The sequence below is a fragment of the Lethenteron reissneri genome, chromosome 54 (genome assembly GCF_015708825.2).
Source record: "Lethenteron reissneri isolate LAM-NWPU_2019-01 chromosome 54, ASM1570882v1, whole genome shotgun sequence".
NCBI lineage: Eukaryota > Metazoa > Chordata > Hyperoartia > Petromyzontiformes > Petromyzontidae > Lethenteron > Lethenteron reissneri.
The window spans coordinates 12,381,195-12,393,753 of NC_083832.1; the positions used below are offsets into that span (position 1 = coordinate 12,381,195).

At 47.4% G+C, this 12,559-nt stretch overlaps 1 protein-coding gene across 1 annotated transcript in view; it reads left to right on the forward strand.

Moving 5' to 3' along the window:
• LOC133356484 (uncharacterized) overlaps nucleotides 1-12,240 on the forward strand; it is a 59,775-nt gene extending 47,535 nt beyond the window's left edge. Inside the window, exons 9-13 of the mRNA XM_061574015.1 lie at nucleotides 18-193; nucleotides 3,000-3,149; nucleotides 4,646-4,921; nucleotides 10,493-10,592; nucleotides 12,171-12,240. Of these exons, the coding sequence (XP_061429999.1) occupies nucleotides 18-193; nucleotides 3,000-3,149; nucleotides 4,646-4,921; nucleotides 10,493-10,592; nucleotides 12,171-12,240 (772 nt within the window). The remainder of the gene's footprint in view (nucleotides 1-17; nucleotides 194-2,999; nucleotides 3,150-4,645; nucleotides 4,922-10,492; nucleotides 10,593-12,170) is intronic.
• Nucleotides 12,241-12,559: the final 319 nt, after the last annotated feature.

The window sequence follows — 12,559 nt, forward strand, 5'->3', positions numbered from 1 at the left end:
TGGGGTTGTCTCTACAGGAATTGGTCGTTCCTGGGCCGTCAGGGCGGGGACCAGGCGCTGTCCCTGGAGCCCGGCAAGGTGACCAAGGGCGTTGTTCTGCACGAGTTGATGCACGCGCTCGGCTTCCACCACGAGCACTGCCGCAGCGACCGCGACGACCACGTCTGGGTGCTGAGCCACAATGTCAAGCCCGGTGAGAGGGACAGACAGCGCAGTTCAATTCCCAACCATGGCCATCATCAGTGACGAGTGATCTATGAGCTGATCCTAGGTGTCTTGCCTCACGGCAGATGGGGAGCATACGTTAACAGGAAGTTCCTGTTTTTTTATGCTAATGTTGGTCACGTGACCAAGAAGTGATGGTGTCAGATTTCCACTGTACCACGCAGGCGTCAGCCATTACACAGATAAGTCAAGATGGCGGCACGCATCGCATCTCAGTGAGACCACAGCCGCACTTGTCCATTGTGGGAGCTTAAGAAGCATTATCTGTAAGTTGTTTATATTCTTATAATATTGGAAATTCTGTTGTAATGTTGGAATGACCGTTATAGCAACGTAAATGCCTTTATGGTGCCGTTAAGTTGTTGTAGTAAATACGAGGCCTAGTTAGTAACGAAGCCTGTGACTTTCCTTATTGCGGATGTTACTTGTGATTTAGTAGGTCGAGTCAGACTTGTGCCTATGTTGCGATCCTGAGAGTGATGACGAAGTATCTCATCCACAGTTTAGTGTTAAGTGTAATGCTGTACATTTGGGGTGCAGTGGGATGAATACACTGTGCCTGTATGCAACGCACCAGCTTGTGCCTTTGTCTAGTTGTTCAGGGGTAATGTGGGGGCCTGGTCCTTCCAGGATCTATTGTTATCTGAGACAATGTTCTGATGCTGTGGTGTTCATTGTGTGGGTGTTTCCGAATTATAAGAGATGCTGTATCTGTGTTTTCTAACCAGTTTTACCTGTTACAATCAATAAATGACGATCGGAGTTGGACGGTCATCCTGGCTCCGAGGGTTTATTGAACATATGGTTGTCTACTCGACTAGCGGTGCAACGCAGCGCACAGCGAGGCCGAGATAGTAAAAAGATAATGCTTCCTGAAGCTCCCAACCAGTGCTGCAGCCAGCTCTCTGCAGCCAAGTAAAAAGATAGTCTTCTTGAAGCTTCCAACCAGCCCTGCAGCCAGCTCTCAAGCAGTCAGCCTGCAGCAAGAAAAGAGCTCTCAAGCAGTCAGCCTGCAGCAAGCAACCAGCTCTAAAGCAGTCAGCCTGCAGCAAGCAACCAGCTCTCAAGCAGTCAGCCTGCAGCAAGCAACCAGCTCTCAAGCAGTCAGCCTGCAGCAAGCAAGGAACTCTGCAACGAGTCTACATTAAAATCGTGTTGCAAGCATCGCAGCATGGACAGCCACAGTTCAGCAGGGAGAGATGCTGAAGAAGATGATTTAAGCAATCCAGGATCTCCCATCCTGCCTCAAGAGGACCAAGGGAGTTCAAGGCCCCAGAGGGAGGTCAGGTTGACGCAACGGGCCTTGGAAAGCTATGAGGCTGAGAAACAGGACCTGGATGCCAGGATACAACGGGGATGGAACCGGGTTGAAGCAGATTTATCTGAAGCTTCAAATGCCTCAGACACAGTGGCCTCAATTCAGCGGGCCATCCAGCGAGTGAATGTGAGCAGCTCAAGCTACAAGCTCCTGGCAAATAGATACATCTCCCTCCTGATGAAGGTGAAAACAGATGAGGGCATTGAGGGAGTGCGCAGACAAGAGCACTTCCTTGAACTGCTCGATGATAATGTGCAGGCAGTGATACAAGATGCAATGGACCGTGTGGAGGGCTTAAGAGAGACACGATCTCAGCACTCTGTCTCATCCAGGTCCACCACAAGATCTAAAGCCTCAGCACACTCACATATATCATCTACTGGTATGGCAGCAGCTCAGGCACGCGCCGCAGCAGAAGCAGCAAACGCCCGTATTGCCTACATGGCCGAAGAGGAAGCCATGCTAATTGAAAGGGCTCGTATACAAGAAGAAGCAACCATAGCAACTGCTGCCGCACGGAGGAAAGCAGAGCAGGAGGAAACAAGCATAGCAACTGCTGTCGCACGGAAGAAAGCAGAGCTTGAAGAGCAAGAGAGTATATTAGTGGCTACCGCCACGCGGAAGAAAGCAGAGCTTGAAGAGCAAGAGAGTATATTAGTGGCTACCGCCACACGGAAGAAAGCAGAGCTTGAAGAGCAAGAGAGTATATTAGTGGCTACTGCCACACGGAAGGAAATTGAGCTGGATGCTAAGTTAAGCACCCTACAACTCAAAAAGGAAGCAGCTGCTGCAATGGCCCAGGCAGAGGTGCTCGAAGCAGCAGCCAACCTGGATAAGGAAGAGAATTGGAGCGAGTTTGGCACGCGGATACCTGTCAAGGACCGTGATCAACTCACCAGAAAAAATATTTTGGACTGGTCTGAACAATGCATCAATGCTCCTCCACCAAACCATACTGAACAAAGGGTGGACGTTCAGGCATTGCCATCTCCACTCCGAATGAACATGAATGCTGTCTACAGGAATGGTGGAAATGCATATCCCACTCTGGCAGTTAGTCGCCAACTCAACATCGCGAACGTGGGGTCAGACGTGGATGTACCAAGTCAGACCCACATTCCAGACAGTCACATAAGGGGATCCAACCAACGTGATCGAAACCCTTTGGGCCCACAGTCCAACGCCATCGCAAATGACGGCATGCTAGGCAATACAGCCAATAATGCCACCTCACAAGCGCCAGTATGGACACACCCTGGATCAGCAGGACTAGGAGACTTTGCTAGGTACCTGGCTCACCGCGAACTAATCAACACAGGACTCGTTAAGTTTAATGACCACTCTGAGAACTATCGAGCCTGGAGATCTACCTTCAGGAATGTAATCCGAAATGCAGACATCTCTGCAAGTGAAGAACTCGACCTGTTGGTGAAATGGTTAGGAAATGAATCCGCAGAGTACGCAAAGAGGATCCGGTCAGCAAACATTGACGACCCCGCCTCAAGCCTGCATGCGGTGTGGGAGAGGCTCGAGGAGTGCTATGGTAGCCCAGAAACCATTGAGAAGGCTCTCTTCAAGAAGTTGCAGAACTTTGCAAAAATCTCTGGTCGAGACAATAAAAGGTTACGGGAGCTTGGAGATTTTTTGATGGTCTCATTTTCTTGAATACCTACCATGGCGTGAACCCCATCGTAGAAAAATTGCCATTTGACGTGCAGGAAAAATGGAGAACAGCGGGTTCAAGATACAAGTCAGAGCATCCAGTTGCATTCCCCCCATTCTCTTTTTTCTCAAAGTTTATCCGCAACCTGGCTAAGACTAGAAATGACCCGAGTTTCATGTTTGGCACCACGGGGATTTCCAGTCCAGATCTCCCAAAAATGGAAAGGACAACGGCGAAACGGGGAACAGCGAGAGTGCCAATTTCCGTACACAAGACTGAGGTCTCTCCTCCGACATTCGCAAACTCCGTCCAGGCAACCACCACAAAGATAAAGATAGAGGATCCAGAGAAGCAATGCCCATTGCATGATAAACCTCACTCCCTCCAGAAATGCCGTGAGTTCAGGAGGAAGCCATTGGAAGAGCGGAAGAACATGCTGAAAGAATTTGGAGTGTGCTTCAAATACTGTGCTTCTACAAACCACCTTGCAAGGAATTGCAAGGCAGATATCAAGTGCGAGGAATGTGGCAGCGACAAACACGCAACTGCTCTGCACACATTTTACTCGAAACCCAGTAGCACTAAGGCTTCCGATCCCGAAGCAGAGCACGGCGGGGAGCAAGGCGAGACCGCCGCACTCACTTCGTCAATCACAACCAAATGCACAGAAGTCTGTGGAGAAGGCTTCAAAGGAAGATCTTGCTCAAAGATATGCCTCGTCCGAGTCTATCCCAAAGGACATCCTGAAAGGGCAGTAAGGATGTACGCCATAATGGACGACCAGAGCAACAGGTCTTTGGCAAGGTCAGAGTTCTTTGATCAGCTAAGTGTAGGTGGGAATTCCTTTCCATACACGCTCAGAACATGCTCAGGACTGATGGAGACAGCGGGAAGAAGAGCGAGCGGCCTCATGGTGGAAACCATAGATAGCACTATGAAGCTAGCCCTTCCTACGGTGACAGAGTGCAACGAGATACCGGACGACAGGAGTGAGATTCCCACGCCCGAAGTTGCACGTCACCACCCACACCTGAAACCCATAGCAGAGTTCATCCCGCCATTGGATCACGCGGCACAGATTTTACTTCTGCTCGGCAGGGACATGCTGAGAGTCCACAAGGTTCGTAACCAACGCAATGGACCTCACGACGCTCCCTATGCCCAGAGACTCGACCTAGGATGGGTCATCGTAGGTGACGTTTGTCTGAAGGGAATACACAAACCAGACCACAGCACATTCAGAACGAGTGTGCTCACGAATGGACGCACGTCGCTCTTCAAACCGTGCCCCAACCACTTCACGCTGAAAGTGGAACTCGGCGAGAGAAGTCAAGGCTGTACCGTGCAGACTTACAAAGAAACCACCATGCTGACCACAACTTCCCTCGTACATCCACCGGCTTCGCTGGATTTTGTTCCTCCACGTTTCTCCAATCCAGTCCTGACTGACGGGAAGAAGACTAAGGTGAAGCCGCTGCTCGTCGCTCTGCTGGTGGTCGTGGCGGTGGTCGCTGTGACCGTGGCCTCTCCGTTCCTCGACTCGGAGCTATTGTCCGAGTGGGAATTCTGGAAGGAGTTCCACGGCAAGGCCCCACAACCGGAACATACCATCTCAAGGCTCGAGCTGTGTGGAGCCATTCTTGCTACAGAGGTGGCGGAATTGATCTTAGACGAATTTGACGTCAAACTGGACGCGGTCAAGTTCTACACGGACAGTAAGGTCGTACTAGGCTACATAAACAACCAAACCAGAAGGTTCTACACCTACATCAGCAACCGGGTGGAGCGCATCAGGAGATCGACGCAGCTGGAGCAATGGAATTACGTTCCAACTGACCAGAATCCAGCAGATCTCGCAACTAGGTCCGTCCCTGCATCTCTGCTGAATCAAACCATCTGGCTGACAGGTCCAGCGTTCCTGTTACGACGTGATGGTGGCCCATGTACTACCAAGGAGACTTTTGGACTCATAGAGCCCGAGTCCGACAAGGAGATTCGTCCTCTAGTGACAACTTTCGTAACAAATGTGCGACCAAGAAGTCCACTGAGTCCACACCATTTTGAACATTTCTCGAAATGGACGACGCTCGTGCGAGCGATAGCACATTTAACGCATATCGCAGACTGCTTCCATCGCCCGATGAGAGGCACCACTGGTAGCTGCAATGGATAGCATCACTGCACAGTGCCACGCACTGAAGACGAGCTTTCCAGAGCAAGGAAATCAATCTTCCGCTGTGTGCAACAGGCAGCTTATGCAAGTGAGATCAAGGCCATCAACAAGAGAGAAGACCTTCCTAGGGTCAGCACCCTCAGGAAGCTAAACCCCGGGATGGACAAAGACGACTTGCTCAGGATCGGTGGTCGGCTAGGGAATGCAAAATTAGATGAGAATGAACGAAACCCCCTCATAATCCCAAGCCAGAGCCACATCGCAATCTTACTCGTGCGCCACTACCAAGAGAAGGTCAAGCACCAAGGTCGGCACTTCACAGAAGGAGCAATCCGATCTGCAGGGCTGTTGATCGTTGGAGCAAAGAGGTGCATCGCCAGCACAATCCACAAGTGTATCCGGTGTCGCAAGCTACGTGGAAAACAGGAAGAACAGAAAATGGCAGACCTCCCAGCCGATCGACTCAGTGTGGAACCTCCCTTCACCTCTGTAGGGATTGACGTGTTCGGACCGTGGACAGTCATCTCTCGCAGCACCAGAGGAGGGCTCGCGAACAGCAAACGTTGGGCAGTGCTGTTCACCTGTATGAGTACACGAGCAGTGCACATCGAAGTCATCGAGTCCATGGACTCTTCGAGCTTTATAAATGCACTCCGGAGGTTCTTCGCCATCAGAGGGCCAGCCAAGCAACTCCGTTCTGATTGTGGAACCAATTTCATAGGAGCATGTAAAGAGCTTAAGATCAATACGGAGAATGTCGAAGATTATTCTGTCAGGAAATACCTTAGTGACCAAGGCTGCACATGGATCTTCAATCCTCCCCACTCTTCGCACATGGGTGGAGCCTGGGAACGCATGATCGGGATTACTCGACGCATTCTCGACTCCATGCTATGTGATGTCGGGTCCACACGGCTCTCTCACGAGGTCTTGACCACTCTCATGGCCGAGGTCTCATCCATAATTAACTCAAGACCCCTGATCCCCGTCTCAACCGACCCGGAGTCACCATTCATCTTGACTCCTGCTACACTTCTTACCCAGAAGACAGATATGCTCACAGCACCTACCGAGGAGGCCAGCACTGCAGACCTCTACAGACGTCAATGGAGACAAGTGCAGAGCTTCGCGAACACGTTCTGGCGTCGCTGGAAAAACGAGTACCTTACGACACACCAAGTGCGCAACAAGTGGCAGTCTAATAGACCAGACATCCAAGAAGGCGACCTCGTCCTACTGAAGGACAACCAAGCCAAACGGAATGAGTGGTCAATGGGCCGCATCCTCAAGTCGATTCCAAGTGCCGATGGAAAAGTTCGAAAGGTCGAGGTTATGATTGCGAAGCAAGGTGTCGCAAGAACTTTCATCAGGCCCATAGTCGAGACAGTACTACTTCTCTCTCGCAAAGATATGGACAAATAAGTCGACCCATTGAAGTTTTTATACACTTGTTTATGAGATAGGAAATAAATGGTGGTATCTCCTAGATACCAGACGGGAAGTGTCTTGCCTCACGGCAGATGGGGAGCGTACGTTAACAGGAAGTTCCTGTTTTTTTATGCTAATGTTGGTCACGTGACCAGGAAGTGACAATGTCAGATTTCCACTGTACCACGCAGGCGTCAGCCATTACACAGATAAGTCAAGATGGCGGCACGCATCGCATCTCAGTGAGACCACAGCCGCACTTGTCCATTGTGGGAGCTTAAGAAGCATTATCTGTAAGTTGTTTATATTCTTATAATATTGGAAATTCTGTTGTAATGTTGGAATGACCGTTATAGCAACGTAAATGCCTTTATGGTGCCGTTAAGTTGTTGTAGTAAATACGAGGCCTAGTTAGTAACGAAGCCTGTGACTTTCCTTATTGTGGATGTTACTTGTGATTTAGTAGGTCGAGTCAGACTTGTGCCTATGTTGCGATCCTGAGAGTGATGACGAAGTATCTCATCCACAGTTTAGTGTTAAGTGTAATGCTGTACATTTGGGGTGCAGTGGGATGAATACACTGTGCCTGTATGCAACGCACCAGCTTGTGCCTTTGTCTAGTTGTTCAGGGGTAATGTTGGGGCCTGGTCCTTCCAGGATCTATTGTTATTTGAGACAATGTTCTGATGCTGTGGTGTTCATTGTGTGGGTGTTTCCGAATTATAACAGATGCTGTATCTGTGTTTTCTCACCAGTTTTACCGGTTACAATCAATAAATGACGATCGGAGTTGGACGGTCATCCTGGCTCCGAGGGTTTATTGAACACATGGTTGTCTACTCGACTAGCAGTGCAACGCAGCGCACAGCGAGGCCGAGATACTAGGCCTCCACCTTAAACAACCCACCCACATGATGACACAGTGTGTATAGGCTAATGTCCAACAGCAGATTGATGAAGGCTCTAAGTTATGAGTCAAATTAACGGTGTCAACCAAAGTGTTCGTTGTGTTAGAGCAGGGGTCCTCAAACTTTTTAAACAGGGGGCCAGTTCACTGTCCCTCAGACCGTTGGAGGGCCGGACTATAGTTAAAAAAAAACTATGAACAAATTCCTATGCACACTGCATATATCTTTTTTTGAAGTGAAGAAACAAAACGGGAACAAATACAATATTTAAAATGAAGAACAAGTAAAGTTAAATCAACAAACTTGCCAGTATTTCAATGGGAACTATGGGCCTGCTTTTGGCTAATGAGATGGTCAATGTCCGGTTCCATATTTGTCACTGCTAGTCGTAACAAGTGATGCAAGTGTGCATCCATTAGTCTAGATCTGGTTGGAGATTTCAAATGTTTCATTCTGGAAAAAGTCTGTTCACAGACATAAGTGCTGCCAAAGATGGTTGCCATTTTGAGTGCATGGTTCCTGAGATGAGGATATGTCTCAGAGGGGAGAGATGCATAGAAATTATGAAGGCTGCTTGACTTGAATGCGTCTTTCAGAGAGTCACAATTCTGCAGTTCAGCCAGTTCCATTTGGTAAATTGTATCCACATTTTCAATGTCAATAGAAAATGGGTTACGGAAAAGCTGTATGTCCTGTTCATGGAGATGAAGCTCTTTAAATCCAAATTGGAACTCCTTTTGCAATTTTTCCAGTGAATCCACACGTTTTGTTTGGGAATGCAACCAATGGTTTTTCCGCTAACAGATTTTGAGTTGTGGGGAGATGGCAGAAGTTTTCCTCCTTCACTTGTTTGATGAGGAGGCCTAATATTACTTCAAATGCTTTGACATGTGATTGCATATCACAGATGAGCTTCCCCTTTCCTTGAAGTTGCACATTGAAACTGTTGAGTAGCTCTGTTACATCTGTCAGAAAGGCAAGGTGCCATTTCCATTCTGCATCATTGAGCTCTGGGACTTCTTTGTTTTTTGAAAGCAGAAAAGCTGTAATCTGTGGAAGTAAGTCATATAAACGTTTCAAAACTCTCCCTCGACTCAGCCAACGGACTTCTGTGTGATACGGAACATCTTCATAGTCAACATTTAGCTCAGACAGAAATGCCTGAAATTGTCTGTGGTTTAGTGCATGAGCTCTAATGAAGTTAACACAAGATACCACAAATTTCATAACCGAGTCCCACTTCAGTGATTTACTACACAGCGCTTGTTGGTGGATGAGGCAGTGTATGGCTATTGGATGAGAATGGTTATGTTTGTCCATCTCTTGGTTAATGCCAGTAATTACTCCTTTCTTAGACCCCACCATGCTAGGAGCACCATCAGTTGTCACACTGGCTAGTTTAGCCCAGTTCAGCTCCAAACCATTCACAGTTTGGCAAACCTTTTCATAGATATCCTCTCTTCTTGGTTCTTTCGGTAAAGTCACGTAGAAGGGAAGTAATAAAATAATAAAAATAAAACATAATAAAATAATTCTCACGACGTTTCGGCCACAACGCAAGCAGCCGTCCTCAGGTGAAAACCAGGTCTGTCGGGGAGACAGCGTCTGAATGAAACAGCACACGAGCTTGGAGCATATATAAGCTGGGTTGGAAACGGGGGAAAGAGCGCCTTGACAAAATAATTTGCATATCAAGAGGAATTTAGCATATTTATGGGAAATGCAGGAATGTTATTAGTACTACATATGATGCTTTGCAGTGCAGCAAGCTCTTCTGTGACTTCGAAATAGTCATTCGTCGCACGAATAAAAATTTGAAGTTGTGCAGAATCACGAACATCACTGCTTTCGTCGAGTGCCAAGGAAAAATAGGAAATTTTATTTGTGGAGTTTTGCAAATGCTGATGCAAATTGTCTCCCATTTCTTCAATCCTCCGTGTAATTGTAGGTCCTAAAAGACTCACTGTACTAAATAAATCGGCCTTCTCTGGACACATCTCTTTGGCAACAGAAAGAAGGCATTCTTTAACAAATTCTCCCTCCACGAATGGTCTGCCAGTGCATGCTATTAGCTTGGCAACTTGAAAACTTGCTCGCAGTGATGAAATATTTAGCTGCTTCTGTTTCACAAAACTATTTCGCTGAGTTGTTAATGTATTTTTCAGTTTTAATATTTTATCTTTTCTCACTTCTCCGACCAAACAAGCATATTTATCTTTATGTTGAGTTTCATAGTGTTGACGTAAATTGTATTCTTTGAACACAGACACTATATTCTGGCATATCAGACACACAGCTCTTTCCTTGTACTGCATGAAAAAGTAATCATAAGTCCACTGTTCTTTGAATATCCTACACTCCGAGTAAATTTTTCTCTTTCTTGACATCATTGTTTCCTAGGGAGTCAAAATTGCTATTAGTAAAATACCAATATATATATACAGTGCTACAAAAACAATATACCAGCAATAACTTTGCCCACACAGAGACATACAGACTGCACTGCCCATAAATGCAGTCTGATTGGGGGAAACTCCGCCCCCTCTCCCTCTTCCACCAATGACCGTCCTTCTCATGTAGAAAAAAAGTAACAGACAGGCAGCGGCGGCAAAAACACCCGGCGGGCCGGATAAATGTCCTCGGCGGGCCGCATGTGGCCCGCGGGCCGTAGTTTGAGGACCCCTGTGTTAGAGAGTATTGCCCCTGGCTCTTTGTGATAATGTGAGAAGCTGTATTCCTCTAATGACCTTGTCATAAATTCATATATTTATTTTCAGATTGGGTGGATGCCATTGTGAAGACAACCCCCCATGAGCACAACCTAAGGACCCCGTACGACTACAGCTCCGTCACCCACTACGGCATGTACGTCTCTCGGTGTGCCGGCACGCTGTGCACTTTGTATACAAGGGGTCCAGGTCTTTGCGGAGTTCCTGGAGCAAGGATAGACGTGGCCAGGTCTTGGAGGGGAAGGAATGGATACCCAGCCGTGGACCATTACGAACTTTAACCACTTTCACCAAACGTCTGTGCAGTTAGCATCTGCAGCAGGCTCGGTGCACCACGAGGTCACATGGCCTCGCTTGTGATGGTCCCTTGGCTCGAGGTCGTGGGGCAGATCCAGGTTCTCTGGGTTGACCCGTTGAGTTCCTGGCATCTGCCCAACATCCCGGGTACCAGACAAGAGCCGAGTCCACTCAGGTCCAGTTCCTCCTGAGCCCCACTAAGCTCCTGCTCTCAGCTCTTTAGCTGTGCGTCCATGGCCTCTTGGTCTGGCCTAAGAGCAGCTGCTCGTGCTGTACATGTAGATACAGGTCCCCACCTCCACAGCTTCACTTGTTACAGTATTTTGTTATCTGTATTACAACCCTTCTGTGTATCTTCCATTTGCTCTGTAATATTATGAACACGATCTACAACTGCTGAAAGTCGAGTCATTGCAACATCCAATGGGCATGAAGTACATCAATGTTAGAAGGACTTAATAAACTCACAGTTGGGCCCAGTGCCAAACTTATTTCACTTACTCTTTGGTTCTTTCAGTAAAGTCATGTAGGTATAAAATAGAATGAATCACGACGTTTCGGGCGCAACACAAGCGTCCGTCATCAGGTGGGAAAACATGATCTGCTGCTGAGGCAGACTGTTTTAAAAGGTTTGAAATGGGTGTAGCTCAAGGGTTATAAAGAAGTGGCCGGTGCTAGTGATGTTAATGTGAGAAATTAGCATGTAACTGTAAGATAGAAGAGCGACCTCCTAAACGAGGGCAACGGAAGTGGCCATGTTAATGTGAGGGATTAGCACGATGTTAAAGTGAGAAATTAGAGGGCACGGAAGTGGCTATGTTAATGTGAGGGATTAGCATGATGTTAATGTGAGAAATAAGCATGTAACTGTAGAAAAGAAGGAGAAGAGATGGGCCTCCTCGACGAGGGAGTGCAACCCAACAGGTATAATACGAAGGGCCTGTGAGTATGAGAGTGCAATCCAAAAGACATGTGAGCATGAGAGTTCAATCCAAAGCCAAGAGAGTGCAATGCAACGGACATGTGAGCATGAGAGATCTAAGAGAGAGGCATAGAAAGAGAGAGAGAGAGACAGAGAGTCGAAATAACAGCTAACATATGCATGTTGGATGGTAACATCACAGTCAGTTAAGACTTTACCTGGTTAATAACGTCCTTCCAATTATTGCTCAGTTTGTACCTATCCTCTCAGTTCAAGTTGTGTCTGTGTTTATATATCTGGATGGCTTCATGAACAAATCTCTGAGGTAGCCGGTAGGTTTGCAGAGTACCTCCGTCTTGTAAAAATCAATTTCGTGTGAGCCCACAGCGTTACAACAATGATCGGCAACTGCAGAGGTATTGGTCCTTATTTCACTTGTTCAACAATGTCAGAGAGACACAACTGGGAAACACAGTAATGTCTGTACATTTATCTCTGTTTTTAAAGACATCCCGACAGCAAAGTGATGAAGTACAGCGGTGGACAAGGGCAGGCTGGAGTGCTTCTGGAAGGCTGAACTAGATAACGAAAAGTAACATAGCAATGCGTCTCGTCAGTACAGTTTGTGATCAGTGTGTCTAACCTGCTAGGACATATCTGGCTTAGAAACTTGGACATTGTCAAGAAAATTTAAAACGTTTCCATAGTGCACAAAGAAGCTTGGGGAGATGATTTCTACGATTATTGTCAGAGACAGAACGAGGAACACTTGTGATAGAGAACATACGTAGGTTAGAGATGTGACATTGATGGTTAAGAAAGCAAGTGAGCTTGGACAGGAACCGCTAATAGACGGAATGATGGCTGCTGGTCGAGACTAAAGATGGAGTGACAGC